Consider the following 27703-nt stretch of genomic DNA (forward strand, 5'->3'; position numbering starts at 1 on the left):
AATGAAAACAAATTAGTCATGATTGTAGCTGTTTATTCGACAACTATATTTTTTAAAGTGAGTGACATTTGTGATGAAAAATGCACGTTACAAAAAACAAAAGAAAGAACATGGTCATAAACATATGCTATTAGAAGTATGATAATATTATAAATATTTTGGGTAAAATGATGTTTTCATTTGGGCGATTTTTTTTACAGAGTGTAGGTTCGTCAGGTATTTGCAAAACGTAAAGTTATTAAAATGGAAATTGCGTTTAACAATCTGTTGTAATGAACACATATTGTTAGTTAACTTTTAAAGAAATACATGACGAAAACTATATAATCCAACAAAACAAGAGAAACCAGACAAAAATAAACAAATAAACGACCTTTTAAATTTGGGTCATAGGTCTATCTTTTAGCGTGGTCACGTGAACATCTTTCGCGGGAAAGGAAAGTTGTGTAAAGATTTTTAAATTCAGTTCAGTAGCTTGACAAGCACAACATGGCTCAGTGCAGAGTGACCGAATATTATGGTTCCCGTAAAAGAACTGGTGATCTTCAACCAACTAAGAGGCGCAAAGTTCAGAGAACGACTGTGATAGCCGAAGATACACCCAGTGTTTTGCTACCAATTTCCAAGCTCTCGCCCACTGCAAGCAGCTGTTCTGAAACCAGCGTTGGTTCCACTCGGTCACGAACAAAGAAAGCTTTACCACAAACCCGTTCCAGGTATTCCCGAAGAGTGAAAAATAAAACAGTAGGTCCCATTGAACATGCTCTTCTTCGTTTACGAAGTAGCGCATGTGAGACGGAAGGTTATTCGTCGAGCGATTTGGAAGTTAGTGACACCACAGATACAGACTCAGTAGCGTCCGAGACCACTGCCATATCAGATGACCATGATACTCTACTGTCCCCGCCGCTCACGCCGACTAAGCGCACTCAAAAAACTACGACGACGATCGCCCAAAAAAGACGAAAACCAGCAACGCGAATCAACTCTCTAGATGGCTTCGATTATTTTGAAGAAGCTACAGCGCCTACACCTGCAGAGTTTGCATTTGAATTACAGGAAAATCAAAATAAAGAAGAGCAAGGTAAACGCGTTAAAAAGAAAGCATCGCCAAAGCAGACCCCTGCTAAGAAGAAATTAGAGTTGAAATTGAAAAATGAAGAGCCCCGAAGTGAGGAATGTTCAACAGTCAAACTAGATACTAACGAGGTAAGATGCATAGTATAGAATGTACTTAGTTCCTACTTGCTGTTAATACCGGGTAACCCTATGGGGTGAGAATACCACCAAAATTAGCTTGGTGTCATTATTTGAACATTGTTTAGTTGTTTGGTCTTTATTTGGAAACTTGTTTGGTTATTATTTGGTCATAATTCGGTTATTTGGTCTTTATTTAAACATTTTGCGCTTATTCCATTATTGTGTTTTTACTGCAGCATTGTATTGCCATTGTTTCATTATTTCAACATTATTTTTTAATTATTTCATTATTGTGTAATTGCTACGATATTATTTTGTCATTGTTTCATTATGTTACAATTGTGTAGTTATTTAGACATTATCTTGACATTCAATTGTTATAAGATTTGGTTAATTTCACGTCCAAATGTCTTGACATTCGTTTCGCTTAACATGCGATTACCTCAACATTTGGTTCGCTTGACTTGCGATTACCTCGACATTCAATTACCTGACCTACATTAGCTGACCCTGCTATACATGTTGTATTCAATCCATAGTCCCGGGCCGCCTCCGATAAAGCATTGCTCAAGATGGCAATGCGGCCTTTGTAAAGTTAGCGATAATTTCTAAATAGTGGTCGTTTCACCAACATCCAGGGAACTGACTGAAGTAGTCAGAGCCTGTTGATTGGAGAATATTACTTCTCCAAATACGATGACTGAAGTGAGGAGGAATTATTACAGTTTATCGTGACACAGCTGGGTTTCATTGCCAATAGCAATCACGTCGGCGTCACAAGAGTTTTTCGCTAGCCATGCCTTGCATCTGCAGTACCGTAAAAACTCGATTAATTCGCGGTAGTAAAAATAATTATTTTTTCAAGTGCACGAATTAATAGCGTCAAAACGGAAATTATTGGTTTTTGGTGCGCGAATTAAACGAGTACTTTTAGATCGATTCAAAAAGGAACTGTTTTCATAAATTTATTAGTGATTTGTTTCGTTTTCCAATGAACTCGATTACGGGACGTTTTTTTAGTGCCTCTGAGACTCGTGGCTAGCGACATTCATGGCGTATAGTTGGACAGAGAACACGCACTGCATCAAGGACCACGCACCATGTTACACTTGAAATGAAACAGTGAAAAATGGCAAAGGTCACTCTGTACACAAACAAACAATGAACACATGGCTACAAAGTAGCAGTCTGGCTGCACTGCCTTTTTTTATTTTTCTAGGCATCGCCCGGGCGATGTTATGGCAGATATTACGAAGCCCATCTTGTCTGGAAAAATAACTCTGCGTTGATAAAATCGGTCTCAGAAAATGTTTAGAAAAAATAATGTTTCGCGTTGACCAAATATAATCATGCAAAGTATAAATTCAAAGTGTTTTAATACATTGGTGAGAGGTCGCATTTTATGTGAACAAGAAGGAAAAGCAGGCCAAAGTCGAAACGGGGTGCATCATGGACTTGACACAACACACGCTCCGACAACTGAGTGATCAGCGGCATTCTTTTTTGGATGCAATTGAACTTCAAGTACTTTAGCGAAACTTGTTGCGCGGCGATGCTGACATCAAGTGTGTGTTGACCGAAGTTTGACCCCAAGTCACGCACTGAACTGGCGCGTTACCTTAGCAACCTTTTTTTTTCGTGCCCCGCGCGTCAAACTAGTAAAATTGTTATTAATTATATCCGAAGGTACTGTAATTACGCAACTTGTATGCAACTCTGTACTGGCTTGAATATATCAACGTCGTTTACTTAGTGCACTGCTTTTCTAATTACGCAAATTTGTTTACAATATTGTACCAGCTCTGAATATTTCAACTTCGTAATGTATTGCTTTCATGATAATTAGTTTTTTTTAACTATTGTTAGGGCACTGACCCGGGGTATTAGGTCTGTGAATATTTCAGTATCACCGACTTGATAATACGTTGCATTCGTAATAATTACGCAAACATAAACATACCATACATCAAATTAAATTTTACTATAATATAATAAACTCTGGGGAGCGGACTTCGATCGCATTATTCACGTACATTTCGACTGAACTCTAATAACCACGTGTTTGAATTATGTGCGGCATTGGGCAATGACATCCAGAGTTCATGCACTGATATTTTAATTCGGACCACCCAGCTTGACACAAATCAATGTAGTTCATTTGTTCAAAGAATCTTTCAACTCTCACAAATACCATGGACGCGAAGAGTTAACTGGGGGTTAAATGAAAGGGAATGTATTTCTTGGACAAAAAACACGTCAGTACAAGATTATGTGTGCAAGGTTAGATTTATAGAAGGGACGTGACCGCTTAACTCCGTGTTTTTTACCGAATCCGGTATAATGAAAATGTGACACGAGGTCAATCGCCCGACCAATCAAAAATGTCAATTTACGCACCATAGGGCGGTTCACTTAAATGACGTAATAGAATAATGGCGGACACATGGTCGATGCAACCCTGTGGACCAGCGACGAAAAAGCCATGTACCAAGCTTTCCATCACGGAAATTCGTAATCGATGTGCTGACCGATGGATATTTATCGACTAAGTAATAATCTTGCCCAACATCTGTAGTGTCGTGGAGGAATAATTTTTTTCACATCAAATCTTTACCGAACCTAAACTGCTTGCTAACAGAAAGGCGGTGATGACGGAGATCATCTGCGATTGCGGCGACACCAAATACTGATAACATAACATAACATTATATGTATATTTTTAATGTTCATGCAATATATTCTGAGTTATCCACTTTATTCTGGCGCGCGAATTAATAGGATACAATTTTAAACATGTTTTTGAACGCCGCGAATTAAAAGGATACATTTAAAAATTAGCGTTCGAAAATAAAATGGGTGCGCGAATTAATAGAGACCGCGAATTAATCGAGTTTTTACGGTAATCATAATTATGCTGTCTTCGAGGTTTTCGTAAATGTCTACTTCCTCTCGCAAAGCAGTTTCAGTTTCAATTTTGTTTTGATTCGATTAGTGTGAATGTCTCCTCCGTCAAATTCCCCATATATTGCTGCCAAAGTAGCCTATTCCGACGGTTGACAAAACCCAATTCTGTAGTTGACTAGAAATTTGCTATTTAGTAGACGGGGAGCTGAATTTCATCAAAATGCATGCCCCGTTTGCAACGGGTTTTCATAAGTTGCGCCATGGACTAATTAAACTGGGTTGCAGTTGTAACTGTGAAATTTCGCTTGCTGCACAAGGTTGTCGATAGATGAAACTGTGGTTATAAACATTTGCTGCTCAGTATCACCACACAATGTATTTACGTAATTTCCAGAAATATCAGTATGTGTGGGCGGGATTCATTCGTTTTATCGAATAATGTATGTTCGTGTTTATTCATATCACATTTATTGACAGTATACTTCTTAGAATTATCATTTCATAACCATGTTTTCTCCGTATTTCATTTTATGCATGTAATCCTACAGGAAACTACTACCGTTAAAATCCTATTATAAACCGCATACCTAATAGTAACCGCACCCCTGATTTCAGCTTCAGTGTTAAAGAGTTCTCAACAAAAATTGAAAACATGAAAAGTACCTATTACTAACCGCACCCCCAATTCAACAAGATCGTGACCGACTTTGTTTCAACGAGCTGGTACATTGTTCCTAATCCTATTCATTTGTTTCGACAACGTGCCTAAAAATATTCACACCTCTTTATTGTTCAGTAGTGTTTAGGATGTCAAACACGCAGTGGAACTGCTTTTGTCTTGTGACAACTTGTGTCAATATTCCTTATGAATACGTCCGCGTGTCGCAAGTTTTCGACGATGAGCTGTTCTCACCGAAAAACTGATAAATTCTTTTTCAATGCTCAGTTTATCTTTCGAAAACAACTAATTTCTTGATTTAAAAAAAGTCACGTCGTTTTCCCATGGAAATCAAAGCCAAAAGATCGCACTACTTTATTGGTAAATCGCTTCCGGGTTTCGTTCACCATGAAGTCGGTGACCTGTCATTAACATATTTAAATGAACTAAGGTAATTTGAACACGTGGGCACCATCCAGCATTTTGATTGGTTAATTAGCGACTTGACCTATCCGGTCAAGTAATGTCTCGTGTGCATTCAAACTACATGGCGGATGTCGCATCGATCGTTTACATGTGACCGAAATAATTCGCTTACGGTGAAACTAAGTTGAATTTTACTTGCATTTGATAACAATTCAACAAATTTAATTTTCGTGCGTTGTTATATAATCACTACTGAGTAATAATCAACAATTTTAACAGTTCGAAAACAAGTAAGTTATTCACTTGTGAGCCGAAGCATGGCCGGATTGCGTTACCGTAGCCACGATACGATTTTTTTTTCATGTGAACAGTTTTTTTGTGACGTGAGGCTTATCACTCTTCCCGGACATCTAAATTGGAGTTACACTTATATTCAAAAGATTGTACGGTGTATTGTTTGTTTTGTGCGAGTGATGTGGGGAAAAAATGACCACGCCCATTTAGTGATTGCAATATGTCCCTAATATAAACCGCACCCCGAACTTGAGCTGTTGATCCCAATTTTTTATTTGATACATTGTAATATAAACCGTGGTTTATAATAGGATTTTAACGGTAGTAAGCACACAGAGCATTAATTCGGCCAATATTTGTTCGAACATCTGAGTAAACACTGTATTTATATTGGGTCAATGAGGACACCTAAGCCCTACAAATTTTTACTCGTATCTATGGCAACGTTGTACGTTGTTGGCACTCGTATTGGATCGTGTGCGTTTTAGTTCACATCTGTAATTCAGATAGGGCGGCACGAAATTTTACATCGGAGCGAGATCTGCTCACAACCTCTAGCGGGTCCGGGGGGATGCAAAAATTTGAAATCTAGACCCTCGAAAACGTATTACGATATTTCCTGCATTTTGAGGGGAAAATTTTGCTGACACAAAGGGTTCCCGCTTGATTTTGGAGGGGCGACGCCCCCAACATTTTCTAAACTGTCCTTTTCAGGGCCACCATATCTTCCCAAAAGAGTGATACCGTACCAAAAATTACATAATTTTATTATATTCACACAGAAGTAATAAACTGTCACACATACTCGCCACGACTGACAAATTACTCTTTGTGTGGAGTATAAACAAGGAAAACATTTTTCTGCATGTTTTTTCAGTGTCCCTAAATCTTTTGAATGAAATAAAAAAACACTGATGCACGCATGTCAATGTTACTATAGTAGTCCGAGATGTTATGACTTAGGGTTAGGAGTACTTTAGGGTCAACTACTAGTATCTTATTTCGCGATCGCAAAGACTAATTGATATACAGTAAAATACTTTATTTTAGCTGGAAATAATTTTCGCAGTTATTCCCCCAATCACTCGCACAAACGCACACACATATGCTATTTCCATATATTGAATACGTTGGCAACGAAAGGGACAAGTTTAAATCATATTTGTATTAACACAACTTGAAAGCAGCAGTCTCACAATGAATATACCGTACTCGACCACGTAAGCGCCCAGGGGCCTAAACTCAGAAAATCATGATTTTTTTAGGGGTGGGCGCTTACCCGAGCACCCCCCCTCGAAAAAGAGTGCAAATGAAAAATTTGATTCATCAAGTGACAGATTACGTCTTTGAGGGAAAATCAAATTACAAAATTAGTTGAGTCGTCATTGATTTTCACAATGAAGAAACAGAAATGATCACAAAAAATATGCACATTTTATTGCAATATTAATTACGTACCACCAGAATTTACAAAATTAAAAACATTGAGGAACACAGTCAAAGTCAAAATTGTCATATTATCTCCACTGATGAAGGTGTTGGATCGTACGCAAACTCTCGATGAAAATCACTTTCCGCCATGATGCATTTGACCTGAAGCAGCGTCCTTTGACCTAATGGGTCAAGTTGATTATTTGCCAATCAGAATGCTGTGTTGTACTGACGCAAACTTTCCGGTAATGCAATGCGGAAGTGAATTATCGATGTCGAAGTACGGTCTGTTAGAATTGATTTCAGCGAATAAACGACATGGTTTTTCCAAAAAACTAGTAACTCGCCATTTTTGAGAGGTAAACTGAATATGGCATGAAATATTTACCGCATTTTACTTGTATAAACAGGTCATTGTCGAAGCATAGTTTACGCACGGTTACCGTGTTCTACGCATTCACAACCTGTTCACAGCGATTGATATCCACGCTGTATCATATAAAAACGATTACCAAGAATCGTTACGCAAGACCAAGTTTTAAATTAGTTGCATTTTGAAGGGGTGGGTGCTTTGCCGAATGTGACCCCAAATATAAAAATTGCGCAAAAGTGGGGGGTTGGGCGCTTGCCCGGGCATGGGCGCTAACGCGGTCGGTATGTTGATCAATTATCAAACTAAACATTCAATGAAGCGGACTGTGACGGTTAAAACGAAAAGACAAGGCTAAGACGAAAGCATGTGAGAGTACGATTATGCTCGTCTACTACACGTCCGGGGACTACACGTTCAAGTATCCAACTTCCCAGCTTACAAAACATGATTAGTATCAGCAATAATTTCTAGTACTGCCTGGATAACTGCGTATTATTAGTTGACATCAGACATAACTCTGTACAGGATTTTTTGAACAATGTCTCAAATTCCCGAAAGGATATATTCAAATAAGTTGGGATGAATTGAATATCCTTAAGATCTTTTGAAAAATCAGCTAAACAGTTCACCACCACGCTTATGGTGAATTGGCGAGTTATCAACTAAGACGACTGGACGTCTCCGGTCATGAGCTGGCTGGTTCAAATTTATCCACTTTTACAGTGATGAATATTGCGTTTGAGTTGAGTAACTAGTAATTACAAGCCTGATTTACATTTTTCATGTGGTGTTTTTCGTCAATGTATTAAATATAAGTGCGTTGGGAAATGGCATAATCATATTGCGTGAGTGAAAGAGGCTGGTGAGAGACTGTGTCACAATGCGTAATATTTATTTCCAACGCGCATAGTCGACGCCTCTGAGTGCATTTATTTTGTATTTTTATTTTAGTCCTGCATGATTGTAATACATTAGTAATGCCGGTAAGAGTTCCAACAAGCTGCCTCGTCACCAGCAACGAATTGTTAATTTCACTCTTCACAGCTTAGACCACAGGGATCCCAGGAACTATAATAACTTGTACGCGGTCAGTGTTCTCCCCAAAGCGTTTTAGCGTAGCGGGGCCGCTACTCCATTATTTATGCCGCTACTCTGAGAGATTGCCCGCTACTCTGTGGCATTTCCTGTTACTCTTTGTTTTAGCTTGTTAATACACGTGCGAATCTGTTAGTCAGCGTCATCAGCGTCATCAGCGTCCGGTACTGTGAGCCAAATCAGGTGTGAATGGAAACATGTCAGTGATTACGCAAAGACAATGGACTAATACAGCTTCGTACTTCGACAATAAACACTTTCGCCCTATTTAATTGGGGTAATAGCGAGTATTTTCTCAGTAGCATATTTGGCTGGAAGAAGCAACGATGTCAAACAGCAGAAATATTACGTTGTGGTTCCGCGTAGAACGCCCTGCTGGGCCCCTGGTTGCGAGCGATAAACCCACCAGCAACGCGGTCACCGGTACCCCTGTCGGCAGTGGTACTAAACGTGTCCAAGATGATGTTACAACGAAAAGTGCAAAAAAATAAACTCTAGATTTGATGCACAATGGACAACAAAATATACGTGGCTGAGAGAAACATCCGATGGCAAAGGTAAAAAAAGTATTTATTTGTAGCGTTTTACTTGGAAGCGAGTTTTGACCTAGTTTAGTAAATTTTTGTATGGCTTCATTTTTTGCCGATCGTCGAAACATTTTTTTGGAAACGACCTTCTTTCTGGAAGTTCAAAAATTGTTGGCTACGATTTATCAAAGTAACTAATACTAGTATTGTGTTTTGAAATAGTTGGGTAAAGTTTATCGTGGCAATTTTTAAGTTTAGCGACTTTTCAAAATGGCGGCAATTTGTTTATTTTCGTGTTGATCGTGACGATATTTTTTAAATACAAGTATTGATTCACTCCTATTTCTTATCTTTTAGGAATGCTGTGACACATATGTGGAAAATTCAACTTAAAAACATCCAGAAATAGTTCTTTGGTATGGAATTCTATGCCATGTATAACTATTACGAAATATGCTATCGATAAACACGCACACTCGGAGATGCACAAGAAGGCCATGTCATTTAATAGAAGTGGGAAGCAAAGAAAATCACGGCGTTCTCAAAAGCTGCAGATCACTGGGCTTCCATGAAAGTCCGAAAAATCAACATTACATAGAAATCACACAGCAGCAGATTCATTTAATCTTCTACATAAATTTGTTAAAAAATAAAGACACATTTTCATCCATGCAAGCCTGTCATTGTTTTCTTTATCTTCAGACAAATGCTAATGATATGTAAATTATATGCAAATTAGCCACCACTCTGATACATTTTTCTGGGGAGAACACTGTACGCGGTACCTATGAGCGAGGGGAGGGGAGGGGCATAATCGGCTCGTATCTAGTGTATTAGAAACAGACAAGGGATTTAGGCTTCAGCCAGCTCACATGTTTAACTGAAAAACAGGCGAAAAGAATGAAAAATAAAATCTATAAAAAAAATACCAGCTTGAAGAATATTGGTTACTCTTTCAAATTTTGAGAGTTCACGACACGCTAAACGAGTCTTGTGATTATTTCTTAGCACATTCTTGTCATCATCTAATGATCAAGTCGGATCATCTCTCGCGAATTTCGCTAGGAGCGTGTCGTGTCAACAACAAGTTTTGCGGCATTTGATATTTCGTCACGACAGGCTCTGACGACCTCAGTCAGTTCCCTGGATGTTGATGAAACGGCCATCATTTAGAAATTCCTGCTAACTTTTACAAAGGCTACATTGCCATCATGAGCAACGCTTTATCGGAGGCGGACCGGGACTATGGATTGAATACTACATGTATAGCGGGGTCAGCTAATGTAGGTCAGGTAATAGAATGTTGAGGTAATCGCAAGTCAAGCGAACCGAATGTTGAGGTAATCGCAAGTTAAGCGAACCGAATGTCAAAACATTTGGACGTGAAAATAACCGAATCTTATAAAAATTGAATGTCAAGATAATGTCTAAATAATGACACAATTGTAACATAATGAAACAATGACAAAATAATATTGTAGCAATTACTTAGTACACAATAATAATAATTAAGAAAAAAAGTTGAAATAATGAAACAATGGCATTACGATGCTGCAGTAAAAACACAATAATGGAATAAGCGCAAAATAATGTTTAAACAAGTCATTGTCAATGACAGTCCCCGTTCCGTTCATATTTGAGTGACATGTACATTCAAAGCAGATCATGACCGAAATGCACCTGCATATGTACAACACATTGTTCTAAATCTGAACAAAATCCATCCATGCATGACTGAGATCAGGTTCCAGAATTGTGAAAATATGTGATGTTGATGCATTTTCGGCCTTAAAATGGCCATCATTCAGCTATTGTTAAGCGGGTCATGAAACAAATGCACATACATATTTGTGACATGATGTACCGTGTGTGTGAAGTTTGAACTTGATCAATCCAGACATGTCTCGGATACGGATCCAGAACTGAATTTTTTAAAACAAAATGGCCGCCAGTCGGCCATTTCGAACTTGATCCGGAAAAAAAAAATAACGTGCATCAAGGTCCTATTATGTTTAATGTATGTACCAAATTTGAACGAAATCTGTCCATGCATAACTGAGATCCGGGTCCGGAATGGTGAAAATGTGATTTTGATGCATTTTCGGCCTTAAAATGGCCGCTATTCGGCTATCGTTAATCGGATCATGAAAAAAATGCAAGTGCATATGTCCCATATAATGTGTGATGTATGAGTGAAGTTTGAACTTAATCTGTCCATGCATGTTCGAGATACTGGTGATCACAGAAGCACGCACAAACGCACACAGGGCAAAACATAAGTCCCCGTTTTCGGACTACGTCCGAACGGGGGACTAATAAAGACCAAATAACCGAATAATGACCAAATAATAACTAAACAAGTTTCCAAATAAAGATCAAACGACTAAACAATGTTCTAAGAATGACGCCAAGCTAATTTTGGCGGTATTCTCACCCCATAGTTACCCAGCATATAAATGTACATTATTACTGTAAAAATCAAAGACAATAAAACTAATTCTAAAAAAACTAATTTAATTTTTTCTAGAATCAGTGTGAGAAAACTGTTACGGAAACAACCACATCTGAAATGTGCACTTCACTGAAGTATAAACCTTCTACTTCAAAGTCTACTGAGGTATCACTGAATACCAAAGAATCCTGTGCATCTGTCGTCAGTGCGAAGTTAAAAGATAAAAAGAAAGTGGCCAAATTGAAGGTAATATTTACTGATTTTGTTGTGTATTCACTGAATTTTGATGAGTTTAATGTAAAATATAGGAAAAAAGGTATATTCGCTGGATTTTATTTTCACTCAATCATTCCCTCAGCGTAAATTAATTCCAAGCGAAAATAAAGTATTTTACAGTAGTATATACAGGATCTTTTGAATCTGACCATGGAGGTACCTCCGTCATTTACACAAGTGCATGCACTACAAATGAAGAAAATATGGTATGAGTAGTTCAGTGAAAAGAGTTCATTGAGGTCCCCTAACCTGAACCCCCTATCCCTAATACTCAAGCTTCCCAATGTGATTCTATATGACCTTTCCTAGAAAGGGCAGATACAGTTGAAAGTGGGAGGCACATGGGAGGGACAGGGTTGGGATTGTAGTTAAGGATGACTGTTTGGGCAACATTTCATGTACCCAACTGTGCAGGGTTCTCCCCAGGAATTTATAGAGTAGGGATTCCTCACTGTTAATTTAGGATAAACAATAGAACCAATTTAGCTTATGATGAATACAAGTCATTAACACATTCAATTATGCAAATTGACAGAATGTATGTAATTTTTTGTGTTGCATCCTACTGATCCATCATTCAACCTTATTCAGAATGTTTGGCTGGCACCACTTGGCATTCTGATTGATTATAATAATGCAGTTTCAGGTCCATCTGTGTATTAAACAAACATGATGAATATTATTCACATCAAGAGTTTGTGTGCGACCAAAAGTGTTTCCTTAGGATAAAAAGAATTTCATAACTGATATTTTATACACAAATATGATTACAACTGGGTAATAATAAACATTTGTAACAACTTGAAAACAAGTAAGTTATTGAAATGGCGTGACTGGTTTACACTAGTGATAGTTTGCTACTAAACTAATTTTGCCGTTTTTAATGAAACTAGTTTCATACTTTAATTTACCAATGAAATTAAAGTCAATGCATTATTATTTCATTAAAATCAAAGTACTTATTACAAATTACTGTCATGGCTTTGTGTTTAGGCCGTAATGGATTAAAATGGCAATCAAAAAAAAAATTACCAAAAGATGTTCCTGGCCAATGTTATCAGCACTTGCCCAAAAAATATGACCTGTTCTTCAAAAGATCGCCAAGGTTGGGTTATCAAACAAACGTGGTAGATACTTCACAAAATTGAACAAATGTGCTATTTCTTTTGTTTTGTAAACATTGTAATTATTTTTGACAGGAAAAGATGTCTCCAGCAGCAGTGAAAGATCTTTTGTCCAAATCTGGTAAATTAGCAGAACTACAAAGTCGTTTGGCTAAAGTGAAGGAGCAGGCAGACAAGACCAAGAAGTTGACAACAAAATTACCTCAGTCTCCGAAAGTATCACAATCCCAGAAGTTATCACAACCCCCTAAAGCAGCACAACCAGAGTTGTCGGCAGCAGAGGCAAGGTGTGTATTAACTGAAAGGGTGGTTCAGCTTTGATGGATTGGGTAAACTAAAAGAAATATTTTGTAATTCAGGGATTGGACAAACTTACTCACTTACTCAATTATACATGTATATCCCCCTTAGTTGCATCCTCGCAGTGTTCATTTTAACTGTCAACTTGGTCTTTTGTTTCTATGTACTATTGTAGACAAGTAATTGCCATATTGCGTTCAATATGTCGATCGGATACTTTTTACTGCCCAGCATTTCCGAACTTGTGTAGATTTGGAGTTTTTAGGTTGCCTGTCTATAGGACTGGTTTGTGAATAGAACTGCCCATTCCAATTACAAATTAATTACATCATATTTGAAATAAAATTTTAAGTCTTTGCTCCTCATTATTTCTTGAATTTAGAATGCAATATTCTGGAAATTAGTAATAAAGGACCATCCTAATTTGTTCAGTTAGTGTAGTCTTGTTATCTTTATTCATCTGTTCATGGGACAGGCAATTTGTACATCTATCTGTCCCAGCTGAAATCTGCTTTTCTAGATGGACAGGCCTTAATTTCAAGATCTTAATTACTCTAAAATACTTTATTTTAGCTGGAATTAATTTTCGCTGAAAAGACTTTTTGGGTGTTTTGTATGGAATTTATTTTCACTGATTTTTGACAAGTTGAATGTAAAAAATAGGAAAAAGGTATATTAGTTGGATTTTATTTTCGCTGAATCATTCTTTCAGTAAAAATAGCGAAAATTAATTCCAAGCAAAAATTAATTATTTTACAGTATTGAAAAAGTTGACAGCTATGTTCTGGGAGTTGGCTTTGGATAGATGTAAAATGTTTGACCAATACATTCAATTACATGATATTTATGACAGACTAGGGCCTTTTGTGTATATGCAAAGAAATAGTTGCATTATTGTGGGGGTGGCATTTGTTTTCGCTGAATTATTTGAATTATTAATTTGATCATCACAACTCGTAGTTGTATTGAAACACCCACACTTATAATCAGCATCTTGTACATGACGGTGATGCCATTATTCAAAATATGATAATGCCTTGTGTAATGATGTGCATCAACATTTTGACTAAAACCCATGCTCAGAATGGCAGACAATAACTTCACCTATTTTTGCCGCATTTTCCAAGTCACTTTCGCAGAAAACATGTGTTGTGGAATTTGTTGACTCAGTGGTTTGGATGTTATTATCACCAAATTCAAAAACTTCTAAGTGTATTGCTGTATTTAAAATGAGAAGTAGCTGTGTGCCAAATCTGTAGCAGGTTTCATGAACTCCAATAATTTTTCATAATTTAATTTAATGTTTTTTCTCCTTCCTCCAGTGATGAAATGCCGGCCTATCAAAAGTACCACTCCTTAGCAACACCAGTGCCGCCATCTTTGAATCTGCCTTACAAGTACAAGATACTGTCAGAGATGTTTAGGAGTGTTGATACTATTGTTGGCATCTTACAGAATAGGACGGAAACGTGTACATTTACAAAACTTAAAGAAGCAGTCCAGGAAATGATAAGAAGGTATGTACCGAGGGTACCACCATTGTGAAGCAAATGATCCATAGTAAAAATGTTGGAGGTTGTGGTAAGGAAGTGAAAATGTGTGTAAATGTTCTGCACTCATTGTAAATTGATATGAATTTGAATAATTAACATCCCCTTCATAAGTAAAATAGTCTCCATATTCAAGAATTTTCTCGGAACACTGAATAAATCACAATGATGGAATAGTGTTAATTACCTTGGTATGATTTGTAGGTTGATGAAAACTAAAATAATAATAGAATCTTAACTGCTGTTTTTGCATTTTTTTTCTGCAGAACTTTTGAATTGAAAAACCTTGGTCAGATAAAAACTGTATACCCGTATGCATATACCTTCAGACAAGAACGAGGTGTTCCAACATATAAACATGGCGTGAAGTCAACTGACTATCAACTGACAATTGACGCTAGTCTCGACAGTACAAGTAATCAGCAAGAGCAAAGACAGAAATTGACATCTAGCAAATTAATACAGAGAAGGAATATATTTGATCATAGTTTAGTGGATATTGTCAAAGTGCACCACAAGGTAGGTGTAGATGGATCAGATTGAATGTCTGTTTAATTGACTAGTCTTTTTAGCTCCGCTGTCGACTTTGTCGAGCGGAGCTTATCATACGAGTGATTTTCAGTTGGCGTCGTCAGTGTCAATGTTTTACTTTTTCGACTTTTTCCTGAAAAGTACAAGCCTGAATGCTTTGATACTTGGTGTATATGTACCTCAAGTACACCACTATCAGATTTCTTCATTTTGTGATATCGTCAATTAATTAATAATTATTTTTGTCTTTTTTGGTAAAAAGTGACATTTTTGACTTGTTAAAAAAACAAACGCAAGTCTGATTTGTGATATTGTTCTTTAATTGAAATGTGCATTGCGAACAGTGGAGCTATCTCACCGACAGGCTGCTTGTTTATTATCTGGCAGTTGCATTACCTTGTTCACACTTGATGATGTACATCAAGTACATGTCAACTTGCTTCATTGATCCTATTCAAGATGGCCTAATGACTGACATTTTAGTGCTAACAATGTTCCATCATCCATTGGATTGATGTAATTTGAATGTGGTATATTGGTGAATATTAAAGTTCGACGCATGCCGGAATCTTGTCCCAAGCAATGGTAACGCGTGCTAAAAATGCAAAGGCTCATGGGTAGAGCTCGTTTGTAAACAATGATACGCTATGGCCATCTGACGCATGTGCAGGCAACAACTTCCCCTGCCTTAAGATAACCTGTTTTTCAGATAGGTTTCAAAGTAACTGCCATTTTGAATTCCTGAAACAAATAGATGTGCTTATGGGTATCCCTTGATTTATATACATGTTATGCCAAATATAATTCTGCTGTTAATGTGGAATGCTACAATAGTATTACAACAAACATAAATAATGCATAACATGTGTTTTGTCAGGATTTCCTGTCCAAGTTGATTCCACCATTGACAGTGCCAGAAGATAAACTAACTAGATGGCATCCAAAATTTCCACTAGACAGAGTACCAGACATTGAGCCGGCTTCATTACCAGAACCACCAAATGTCAAAAAATATTCTTCTGCCAAAGATGTACTTGATAAAGCCAGAGATATGCTAACACCAAGGGTAGGTACTATCCACATCAAGGTGGATTCTGAAAATTAGTGGTTATAATTCATATGAAGTGTAAAATCACACTGACACTTCAAATAAAATGGCTATAAAACGCTGCAAAACTACACCCTGTAAAATGTCTGATAGTATGTACATTGCGTAAATTCAGTCTTAGCATTTTTATCAAATGTCATTTTCGTATTTTTCCATTAGAAGTGCTTCTACTATAGAAGTGCATGTGCACCATTAGCCATTTCAATGTTGAAAATTTTACGAGTGCGTAAATTAGTCTCATTTATATTTTTGGTAGTTGGCTCATGCCTGTGAGAAAATAGTTTGTTTTGATTTGTGCTATGTGCAATACATTTTGTAAAGTAATGGAGAACCTTTTTTATTAAACATTTTGTTTGTGGACTGTAAAATTGACTGATGTCTATTCTACAACCCGAATGATGGCTTTGACCTTCTATGTGATGCCTGAATTGAATGCATATAGTTAAAACTGTTTTTAAAAATATTTTTGTTCGTAGGTGACAGAAGCATTGGAAAAGGTAGCCAAGAAATCAGAGTTGGAGAGAAAGAACAGTAAAGATGCAACCCCTAAAGTGCAATCACCTAACACTACCAAGAATCAGAATACTGCCATAAAAGGTGTTCCACAATCACTGCTAGAAAGAGTAAGTCAGTGTGAATGAAATTTGAGGGGTTAAATTCAAGTTTTAATCCTTTGAACTCGTCTCAACATTTTCACTTAAAATTTTCACAATATACCTGTACAAAGATTTGTACATATCGGTATACTTGATAATGAATTTTACTATATACCTCAACTTTGTCATTGAAAGTACTCTTTTCTTGCTCAAATATTAGGTTGTATTAAATATTGTGAATAATAAAATTATTTGATTCTGTGTTTTTGTTTTCAGATAAGAGCTAAGGAAGCTGCGAAGATGGAAGCTGCTTTAATTCGTGATCCTGCTGAAGATAAGAAGACTGATATGATTGCCAGATTACCAGAGCTCTGCAGAATCCTTAGAGGGTATCCTTTTTACTGCGAGACACCCCTTTTCTCTAAGAGTATGTAACCGGTCTTAATACCGGGTCCCAGGTTTTATCTTTAAGTTCCAAAGAATTTGCTCGGATGCAGTGTAATACAATCAACTCAATGTTTATTATACAACGGCTAACACTGTACTATTGAAAGTACCATAAACCTAGGCAAGTATATGATAAAGGATACACCATTTCAAGTAAACATCCATTGATACTCTATTACAGTATTCTTATTCCATTGCTGGAAATAAATAGTAGGAAATACAGTACACTTATCCGGCATACATAAAGTTCAAACTGGGTGGCCAACCCAGATTAATCTATGATACTCAAGTCCTAACTACAGTTCTGTTTTCTTTCGTCACACCAGTTGGTAGGAATTCCTCTTTATCCTGCGATCTTGAGATACGCTCTTGCAATGCACACTGGTAGAATTACACCAACTAGATCTTGCCAGTAGAACTGTTTTGATGCCACACTGAAATGATTATAAAGCACCCAAGGACCATTTTTATGTTTAAAATACAACAAATGCATATAGAGAACAATTTAGGTAATAAAATTGAAATAACATTCAGTCAGTTAGTCACCGACATAAACAATTCCATTTATACATCTTTGCGGTATTTTCTGAACAGTAAATAGTGCGTGTTTAACGACACTAACTAGCATTTATTTCTAACCGCACCAACACACGGGTTGTAGTGGCAACGAGCTGAATAGCCTACATAAACTTCGCTAAATATTACAATATACATAAACGGCGTAACAGACAAAAATTCCAGTCAACTCTCAAATTCTCAGATCTATAATAGTCATTAATACTCAGTGAAGTCAATAGGTAAACAATTTGTAAACTCGTCAAAATGTTCAAAATACAAATAGCCATGATGCAATACACACAGGTTTGCTGCACCGTTGAATACAAAAAAATCAAAATTACAGTAAAATATTACTCATCAATCTAAAACTCTGAAATGTACAAGATCAGTACATACCTGAAATGATTATAAAGCACCCAAGGACCAACAAAGTTCACATATAACACAAAAGAAGAATTTCTGGCAGCGCGTGAACTAGATGTGCGGCAGGATCACTTTCGTTCAGGCGGGAGTTGGGGCAAGGGTCAAATAGCCTCATTACTATTCATGAGCATACGCACCAATAGAGGGCGCAGTACATATAATAATACCACACGGGTTACAAGTACAAATAGCACTAGGTAGCACACTGCTTGACATGGATCCCATGTGTGTAGTATACACATGTTAAATGCATAGTTTACATGAAACTTGTGCTTTAACATTCTTTTACTTTTGGGTGTTAAAAAACAAGTCATACACAAACTTTTACATTGTGTTAAACCTAAGCATTTGCCTTTTATTAGTTGGCCTCCTTGACATGTTTTGAAGTTTTTTTCTAGCTGAAAAGAAAGCTGCAATACCCATTGAATCGGCCACAAGCAAGTTGGTAGAAAGCTACAAGTCGTGTATATCTGTTGGTAAGTTACTTTTTTTAATTGCAAGTCAGAATCTAATTGATGTAGTAATTAGAATATTTTGAAATGACTATTCACATAAAACAACAACTTCTATTTAACAGTTTGAGTGTGGTAAAATATTCCACATACAGCTCCCCTTTTATCCCGCACTTCTCTAAACTTTGGATTAATTGTTCTTATCATTCTCTAACTTGTGTAATGATCTTTCCTTGTCAGAAAATAGATCATTTTCATCAACAGTTTTAAATTAACAAAAACTAGTCTTGCATTATAATGAATGCTACAGACTGTTGAAATCTTTCTCTTTTGCAGTCGCTTTGGATCACCCACTTTCAGCATTTTTTTGGAGCCAAGTACATTGCTGTTCTCGAGGAATCAATCCAATGTTTTAATATTGTTAATTATTTTTCCTGTACAGCTCAAATGGAAAAGCATTTGGATGTGATGTCTGAAGTGTTACCACAATGGTTATCAATATTTAAAATCCGGAAAACCACCTACGTTAAGATTGACAAAAAGACTGATATGAATACTATTACAGACAAGATTAATGAAATAGTGAAACAAAGGAAATAATTGGAACCTGAAGATTATCCACCCATGCATGAACAAGACATTAAAATTGACTTAATCAGCTGGTAACCGTTCCCTGATGTTTTTTGAGCTGGATTCAAAAACCAAATATGGGTGTGTAATTAGCATACTAACATGCATGTATTTCATCCAATCGTAATGCATAAACAGATGCTATATTGTACGAGTATCTTCTAATTGGTGGATTCTAGATGAAAGCTTTTTTCTCAGGAAATTTTTGTTTCATAACTGATTGGTCATTGGTTTGATTCAGTACACACTTTCTGTAAACTGACAATTTGCAGGACATAAATAGGTTACAGGAGGAGGCCGTCGTAACATTGTAATTGTTTTGATCAGTCACCACAGAAAAGTGTTTATTGATCATTATTGGCAACTTAACACTGCCTGTAAGTTGTATTGTAATTTTAAGATGAATTTTATTGAAGAGCTTTACTGAAGTGAATTAACAGGGTTGGTTATTTCTGGTTTTGGATCAAGTGGTTTTGCAGCAGATGAGCTTCATTGAAATCTGTAGATAAGCAGTGACTAGTTTCCTATCTTGACTGAAATATAAATTTTACATAAAAAAAAAAACCATCAATGGTTTCATTGTATACTTTCCATTGTAGACAACTTTTTAGATTGTTTCTGTAGATTTAGAAGCTAATTGTGTTTAACCAATTTTACTCAATTCCAGCGTTTGTCAAATTTGTATATGCAATCAAAATATCCAAATAATGCAATATTTTTGTAATTCTTAATTGGACCTTTTAATGTAATTTCTGAGCTCCATGTTCTTGTTCCACCATCTCAATTGTAATTCCAATGAATTTGTTGCATCAATATTTGTTAACCTTAAATAATTAAAGACAATTTTTCGAAGACCTTAAAGATTCATCAAAAATGGTGATCTCAACTTAGAAGTGAAACATTGTCAGCCTTCCATAGTTTCACTATTCAGAACTTTTATTCAGAAAAATGTATTATGAATTGTTCATGCCACATTTTACAACTAAAGGGAAGGGAATCCATGCTATCGCACTGAGGTGATAAAATTAAGGTGTAATAGAGCCTGCAATATGGCGGCACTCCCATGATGCATCTTGTGTGCCTGACATCGCGTGTATATCGCTCTAAGATGCACTATAGAAGTAGTTAGACATTTATCTTATTAGATATATACTTGAGTACAATCTTGACACAGCTGGGATTAACACCATCATTCTCTAAAAATAATTCTCTAAAATTATTTGAATGTGCCTCGTTGATGATCCCCGACAGTTCCACATCATTACGCTCCCAGTGTATTGTCCAATATTGCACGTCATTGTAATTGTGTGAATGCAGGTGTTGTCATTTTATTCATGTGTGGAACGAGAACTTGGAAGCTCATTGCTAATATTTTACTATTGTATTAACTGTTTAGATTTACAACTATTTTTATATAACTTTTGATGCCAACAATCCAGAGTTTATTAAAAAAAAAGTTGAAATACATTTCTTTTGCATATTTTGTTAGACGGATTATTACAAAAACCCATGGAACCCCCCCCCCCCCCCCCATATCTAATCCATCCCCTCCCATCTCATTTGTATATGCCCCTCTTCAGATCATGCATACATGTAGTTATTTGGAGGGCATGTACAATCTCATTCATTTTGCTAGTGTTGAGGCTCATTTTAGAATGGAGCAAAAAACTACAGCAACATCCTAAATAAAATAACTGTACTGATAACAGAACTAGAACGTTGTATTTAGTTTTAAAAATTCATCAAAAATAAATGCCCTTTTTAGTGTGATAATTCATTCCTAGTTAAGTGAACTCTCAACGAGGTGCAAAATGATTACTAAAAAAAAAATTGGCCTGCCAAAGTCTTTATGAAAACACTGTAAATTTTACATTTTGAGTAAAGATTTATCCAACAATAATTTCAATTTCGTGTAGAATCGTGTCTCTGATGCTTTTTCTCCAGTGCTGGTGTATTTAGTACATTCTGCTTCTAAAAGTTCTTCAAGCTCTGTAGCGACGTGTAATGGTGGGTATCGCAGTAATCCAGGAAATCCATGACGAGGAAGGAATATCTTTCTACAAAATGCCTAGAAAAGAAACAATTGTTCCACTATTAATTTTAATGTCAACATTTCAGTGATTTGATTCCTTTGTTTCTCCTGCGTGTTCAAATGGTATTTGTGCTAAGGTGCCCTCTCTGGCAATGCATTTCACAATGCTCGCTGTAAGGCCTAAAATAAATTCGTTTATGGTCAGTGTGCACACCACCAAAAACATTATTTTTTTGGTACTTAATTTACCACTGCACAGCACCCTCTGTTGACTAAGTGATGAAACCTGCAAAATTGAGTGCTCTAAACTCAACAACAAATGTGCACTAATACTGGTTGTTGTAAAGCAGTTGTCATGACTCATCTCTGAATATGGCTGCATTACCTTGTAATTTTGGAGTGACCTCTGTGGTGGTACCCAATCGTGCGATACTTTCAATAATTTGTTTTGGCCAATTCTGCAGAATTGAAGCAATGCTGCAGAAACTGAAATAAATTTAGTTAAGTGGGCGAGTGCAGTTCCTAATGAAAGCTTGTGACTGCAATCAGAGACGTGCGCTCTGGACCAAGAGTATTTTTTAGTCCCCGTTCGGACTCAATCCGAAAACGGTGACTTATGTTTTGACCTCTGTGTGTCTGTGCGTGCGTCCAGACCTGTATCTTAGAAATGCCTGGACCAATCACAATCAAACTTCACACATACATGATATTATACATATGCACGTCCATTTGTTTCACAATCTGATTCAAGATGGCCGAATGGCGGCCAATTTTTAGCTAAAAATCAAGCATTTCATGGCTGTTTACAGATGAATTTTGTTCAAACTTGGTATATATATTAGACATTTATGGGACCTTGATGCAAATCATTTTGTTTTTCAGATAAGATTCAAAATGGCCGACTGGCATTTATGGATGAATTTCGTTCAAACTTGGTACATATATTAGACATTACAGGTTCCTGATGCACATAATTTATTTTTCAGATTGGATTCAAAATGGCTGTCTGGCAGCCATTTTGTTTTAATGAATGGGCTTCTGGACCCATATCTCAGACTTGTTTTGACTGATTATATTCAAATTTTAAATATTCATTATACATCATGTCAGATAAACAGATATATTGGTTTGACGATCATATTCAAAATGGCCAAATGGTCATTTTTGTGCTAAAAAATCATCAAATATCAAGCATTTATGGATGGATTTCGTTCAAACTTGCACGTCATTTTATTTTTCAGATTGGATTCAAAATGGCTGACTGGCGGCCATTTTGTTTTAATGATTGGCCTTCTAGAGCCATATCTCTTAATTGCTTTGACTGATTATATTCAAATTTTATATATTCGTTATACATCATGTGTTATATATATATATACATGTATTCAAAATGGCTGATTTTGAATGCTGTTCCAGAGCAATATCTCTCATAAGGACAAGTACTTGTTTGACAATTAGATACAAATGTCAATCATTTTAATGTTAAAAAATCATATTCCTGACATGGTTATATTCCAGCTATATTACTATAAACAAAACTATATATCTTAAATTTGATAACTAACAGGGACTGTGCCATGCATGGCTTGTTTTTTATTGCATCTTGCTAATAAAATCTTGGAAGAACACCGGTCTGGTTAATAATCATAGAAAATAAGTAATTTAATTTTAAGAACACTAAACTGAAGAGTTTTTGAAAATTTATTCATTTAACCACTTTCAAAATGAGTATTTACATAAGGAACATGTTATCTCAAATTTGTCTTGCTTTAAATGGAAAATTTTTAGCAGCAATCTAGATTTCCTCTTAATAGTAAAAATATAACAATTATGCTGTATACAGAAAAAGGAGGGGGCCTATTAGAAATAGAGAAATATAAGTAGTGCACTATCAACAATTAACGCACAAGATCTGTGACTGAAGATTGTCAGCTAGTTGGCATGGCACTTTGACAATGGTTTGATATGGAGGGGGGGGGGTCATTGATTAGAGTAAACCTATAGATACAAGTAGATTATATAATATTCGTGGCAATATATACCTGTAAATTATTATCTCGTCTTTGACTACTGCATTTCTTGATTCTATAATCACAGATTCCCAGGCAATCAAAGAAATCACAATCACTGTGAGTAGTACAATTGGGTTGATTCAGAATCCCTTGCATCTGACTTTCTAAGAAAGCTATGTCAACGTCGATAGCAGCTATTGTTCCATCACTGCGCACACCCAAGTTTTCAGCCTTTACATCACACAAGTGCATGACCTGATGAAAAGATCTGTCTAGATCCCAAATTAATTCCAACATTCCCTGTGCTATTGCATGTCTTCTCATCCATGGAGCAGAATCCAGGTTATCTTCAATGCTTAACATCCGTGGATCCAGAATATTTCCTGTAGGTAGATATTCCATGGCGTAAAAATATCCACAGGATCCATAAATCTGTGGCATGTGTTTATTCTGGAAATACTTCATAAATAGATACTCATCTTGCTGCAGTAGCATCCACAAACTTGTTTTATCAGCTGTTGTCATAGTAACAACATCCTCAACATCTTTGGTCCACATCTTTTTCAACAAGTCAGTCTGATCAATGTTTTCCTTCAACCCAAGACTGTCGGACACTTTATCTTGTACCATTCTAAGTACCAGATTCATATCCGGTGCTTGGGTGAAAATCAAGTCATCTTTTTCAATCTTATAGATGATGGGGAAGTACTCATTAATTTTCTCATATTTTGATTTTACAATAATGTCCTTTTGATTCCACTCTGCAAGGATGACTTTTTTACCGTGTGAGTAGTATAGACAGGATTTGTAGCGAATTGTTCGGTCAATACAGAGATTGTCGCATAAGTTGCCATCCACTTTTTCAGCCTCATAAAGATTGCACTGAAAATAAGTATATTTAATGTTTCATGTTTTCATAACACATGTTTGAAATTATACTGCAAAAAAACAGTAAATTACTCTATTATGCAGAAAAATTTACTGTAAAGTTACATTACAAATACATTGTAATGATTTGAGGCTATGACGTTTAGTTACTTGCATAATGATATTGATACATTGTATGGAACATCTCGTGAGTATTTAGACTCAGTTCCAGGTCTAGCAGTTGAGCAATAAACACCTTGGCTACTAAGTGCTCCTCTTCAGAACGTTATTCTTCTCCCAGATTTGGTGACCAATACTCACTTGGTTCACTCTACCTTGAGAAGTCTGTTCTCAGTTTACATACATATTAAACATAATTTATAAGTTAATTAGGTTAAATGTTATAGTGACAAAAGCTGTGACTTTGACAATTTTTTTGTATAATTATAACCACATAAAGAATATCAAATATTACCAAAATATTGTTTTAGACAAAGTGACTCTACACATGGTTAACATCACATGAAATGCGATGTGATAAATTAAGGTCGAGTATTTGTCATTTTGAAATCATTCATGTGATGAGGAAGGTAAAGAAATCATGAATACGAGGCCGTCAGAGAGATTTGACATTTCACCTAGGGCCCTCAGTAAATTGAAAACTTGTACCATAATCTCTTAAGTTTGCTTGACAAAACTATATTTCAATAGATGGTGTCCTCTGAATTCCTGGACACAACTGTCGTGGCCATTTTGTTTCATTTGCAATGATGTAATGTATAATGTAAAAAAAGATAAAATAGTAACAGATATTGCCACTTTTATAATAGGCAGAAACAGAATGACAATAAACATTTGTCAAAAAAAAAAGATTATAGTATTTGGTTGCTGGTGGCGCACTTCATAAGCAGTTGTCACAACGTGAAAGAAGAGCTCAAAATGTTATTAATGCTATGCTAGCAAAGACAACGAATCTCTTTCTACTGTCTTGTTTGCTTATAGTCACATTGTTTTTAATTGAACTTTTAGTTCATTTAAAAAATGCAGATTATTGCAATGTAGTACCTGATTTTAAAGCATGATAAATATTCATATCAGAGCAAAAAAATTGCACAATGCTCCCAAAGCCCAAATACCGGTAACCATATGGGACAAAATAAAAGTCAGGAACAAAACTTACTAAATCCTGAAGCATTCTTTGAGAGTCCTGGTTTGAGCATTTTTCTGATAAATGAAGAATTTTACTTGGTCCTTTATACAGAACGTTATTCTTCTCCCAGATTTGGTGACCAACACTCACTTGGTTCACTCTACCTTGAGAAGTCTGTTCTCAGTTTACATACATATTAAACATAATTTATAAGTTAATTAGGTTAAATGTTATAGTGACAAAAGCTGTGACTTTGACCATTTTTTTGTATAATCATAACCACATAAAGAATACCAAATATTACCAAAATATTGTTTTAGACAAAGTGACTCTACACATGGTTAACGTCACATGAAATGCGATGTGATAAATTAAGGTCGAGTATTTGTCATTTTGAAATCATTCATGTGATGAGGAAGGTAAAGAAATCATGAATACGAGGCCGTCAGAGAGATTTGACATTTCACCTACATTGTAGGGCCCTCAGTAAATTGAAAACTTGTACCATAATCTCTTAAGTTTGCTTGACAAAACTATATTTCAATAGATGGTGTCCTCTGAATTCCTGGACACAACTGTCGTGGCCATTTTGTTTCATTTGCAATGATATAATGTATAATGTAAAAAAAGATAAAATAGTAACAGATATTGCCACTTTTATAATAGGCAGAAACAGAATGACAATAAACATTTGTCAAAAAAAAAAGATTATAGTATTCGGTTGCTGGTGGCGCACTTCATAAGCAGTTGTCACAACGCAAGAGGAGAGCTCAAAATTTTATTAATGCTATGCTAGCAAAGACAACAAATCTCTTTCTACTGTCTTGTTTGCTTATAGTCACATTGTTTTTAATTGAACTTTTAGTTCATTTAAAAAATGCACATTATTGCAATGTACCGGTAGTACCTGATTTTAAAGCATGATAAATATCCATATCAAAGCAAAAAAATTGCACAATGCTTCCAAAGCCCAAATACCGGTAACCATATGGGACAAAATAAAAGTCAGGAAAAAAACTTACTAAATCCTGAAGCATTCTTCGAGAGTCCTGGTTTGAGCATTTTTCTGATAAATGAAGAACTTTACTTGGTCCTTTATACAGAAAATACACCACTGCGATGGTTACACTTATGAAAAGTGCAGCCTTTAAGAAATGTCCAGTTTTCACATGTAAGGATCTCATGGTCCACCTGAAAGATACAACACATGGTTTCTCTCTAGGTTATCTGTATACATGTTGCATGAAATTTTAAAACTTAACTTGTGATTTATTACAATGTTGTAATCAATTAACACAGATTCTGAGATTAATGAGTGAATTGAAGCAATATTAAAATATATAGAATAAACCACTAGCACAAGTGAGTATACCACAAGATTTTGAAAAATTTACAACATATATGAAGTGAATTCTGCAATATCGAGTGGTATATCTGATTACGGCAATGGTTTATTCCTATTATATTATACATTGCAACTTTAATTCTATGACATAGGAATAACTTAAAACAACAAAAAACCATGTACAAATATGATACATACAGCACGTGAAACATTGAAATGGGAAGTTGAACAAGTAATAATGCAATTAAGCAATTATATACACATCCAGTGGCAGCACAAATTCACTCTCAAATTTCAGCCTTGTTAAAAAAAATGTGTGTAGTTGATCAGCAGCACTTTACATACACTTATAAAAAGTTAAGCATTATGTACATTCATGAGGGCGTGAATGTTTATAAAACATTTACCCTGGAAAACTGGAATCTATGCTTTTATTGGTTATAGAAGCGATTTGGTATTATTACTTATTATATTAATGACGCATGGCCGATTGGCAGCCATGTATTCGTTAACGCGTCGTGATTGGTTCAACCATCATTTGCAATTTATAAATATTTTATATAAAAAAAATCATTCATGCTTTTCTGAAATTCATGTGCATAGCATTCTCGTTCTTGAAAGGAATTATCACATAAAATAAAATTGATACGATGGGCCAGTATCCTGTCACTCAACCCGTGACTCAACCGGACTATTAAAGTTGTATAGATTATCCAGTTTAAAAAGAAATACCTAACGATCCTCCATGCATTATCATAATGACCATAAGTAATGTATTGGAAAGATAAATCAAATGCTTAAACATACTGTTTACTGCCTTATCTTAATCTCGCATTATCTTTGACGTTTCCTTTTCGTTTCCCTGTCACCCGCACACATAAACCCGGAAGTGCTATTTGAGGTCACAGCTTTTGTTGTTTGTAAACAATTTATTTCTTATTG

General features: G+C 35.9%; 2 protein-coding genes and 1 long non-coding RNA gene across 4 annotated transcripts; 2 read left to right on the plus strand and 1 right to left on the minus strand.

Moving 5' to 3' along the window:
• Positions 1 to 391: 391 nt before the first annotated feature.
• Positions 392 to 20822, plus strand: LOC100376797 (DNA replication factor Cdt1-like). Its single transcript, XM_002741213.4, has 10 exons — positions 392 to 1209; positions 11436 to 11606; positions 12836 to 13047; positions 14383 to 14577; positions 14877 to 15129; positions 16019 to 16207; positions 16726 to 16872; positions 17122 to 17234; positions 18661 to 18749; positions 19168 to 20822. The coding sequence occupies exons 1-10, from the start codon at positions 490 to 492 to the stop codon at positions 19323 to 19325; spliced, it is 2247 nt and encodes a 748-aa protein (XP_002741259.2). The 5' UTR covers positions 392 to 489; the 3' UTR covers positions 19326 to 20822.
• LOC146742230 (uncharacterized) lies at positions 8774 to 9578 on the plus strand. Its single transcript, XR_014929711.1, has 2 exons — positions 8774 to 8938; positions 9266 to 9578. It is a non-coding gene; the product is annotated as an uncharacterized LOC146742230 (long non-coding RNA).
• Positions 20763 to 27662, minus strand: LOC100376647 (divergent protein kinase domain 1C-like). 2 transcript variants are annotated; one of them, XM_085500373.1, is made up of 4 exons: positions 27569 to 27662; positions 26439 to 26607; positions 23430 to 24281; positions 20763 to 21423 (listed from the first exon to the last, which is right to left on the minus strand). In XM_085500373.1, exons 2-4 carry the CDS (start codon positions 26598 to 26600, stop codon positions 21223 to 21225), a joined length of 1215 nt encoding a protein of 404 aa, XP_085356499.1. In that variant the 5' UTR covers positions 26601 to 26607; positions 27569 to 27662; the 3' UTR covers positions 20763 to 21222. The 2 variants fall into 2 exon arrangements, with proteins under 2 accessions (XP_085356499.1, XP_085356500.1); XM_085500374.1 differs by lacking the exons at positions 26439 to 26607; positions 27569 to 27662 and adding an exon at positions 25447 to 25516.
• Positions 27663 to 27703: the final 41 nt, after the last annotated feature.

The sequence above is a fragment of the Saccoglossus kowalevskii genome, chromosome 6, assembly GCF_978046115.1.
Source record: "Saccoglossus kowalevskii chromosome 6, keSacKowa6.1, whole genome shotgun sequence".
NCBI lineage: Eukaryota > Metazoa > Hemichordata > Enteropneusta > Harrimaniidae > Saccoglossus > Saccoglossus kowalevskii.

What these genes read in the sequence shown, in the direction of transcription:
- LOC100376797 (XM_002741213.4), top strand. Translation starts at nt 490, where the DNA reads ATGGCTCAGTGCAGAGTGACCGAATATTATGGTTCCCGTAAAAGAACT. An exon ending in TTGTCGGCAGCAGAGGCAAG is followed by an intron (nt 13,048 to 14,382) that starts GTGTGTATTAAC and finishes TCCTTCCTCCAG; the next exon opens with TGATGAAATGCCGGCCTATC. An exon ending in TTGTCAAAGTGCACCACAAG is followed by an intron (nt 15,130 to 16,018) that starts GTAGGTGTAGAT and finishes GTGTTTTGTCAG; the next exon opens with GATTTCCTGTCCAAGTTGAT.
- LOC100376647 (XM_085500373.1), bottom strand. Translation starts at nt 26,600, where the DNA reads ATGAGATCCTTACATGTGAAAACTGGACATTTCTTAAAGGCTGCACTT. An exon ending in GAAGAATGCTTCAGGATTTA is followed by an intron (nt 24,282 to 26,438) that starts GTAAGTTTTTTT and finishes ACTTATTTTCAG; the next exon opens with TGCAATCTTTATGAGGCTGA. An exon ending in GACGAGATAATAATTTACAG is followed by an intron (nt 21,424 to 23,429) that starts GTATATATTGCC and finishes TTTCTTTTCTAG; the next exon opens with GCATTTTGTAGAAAGATATT.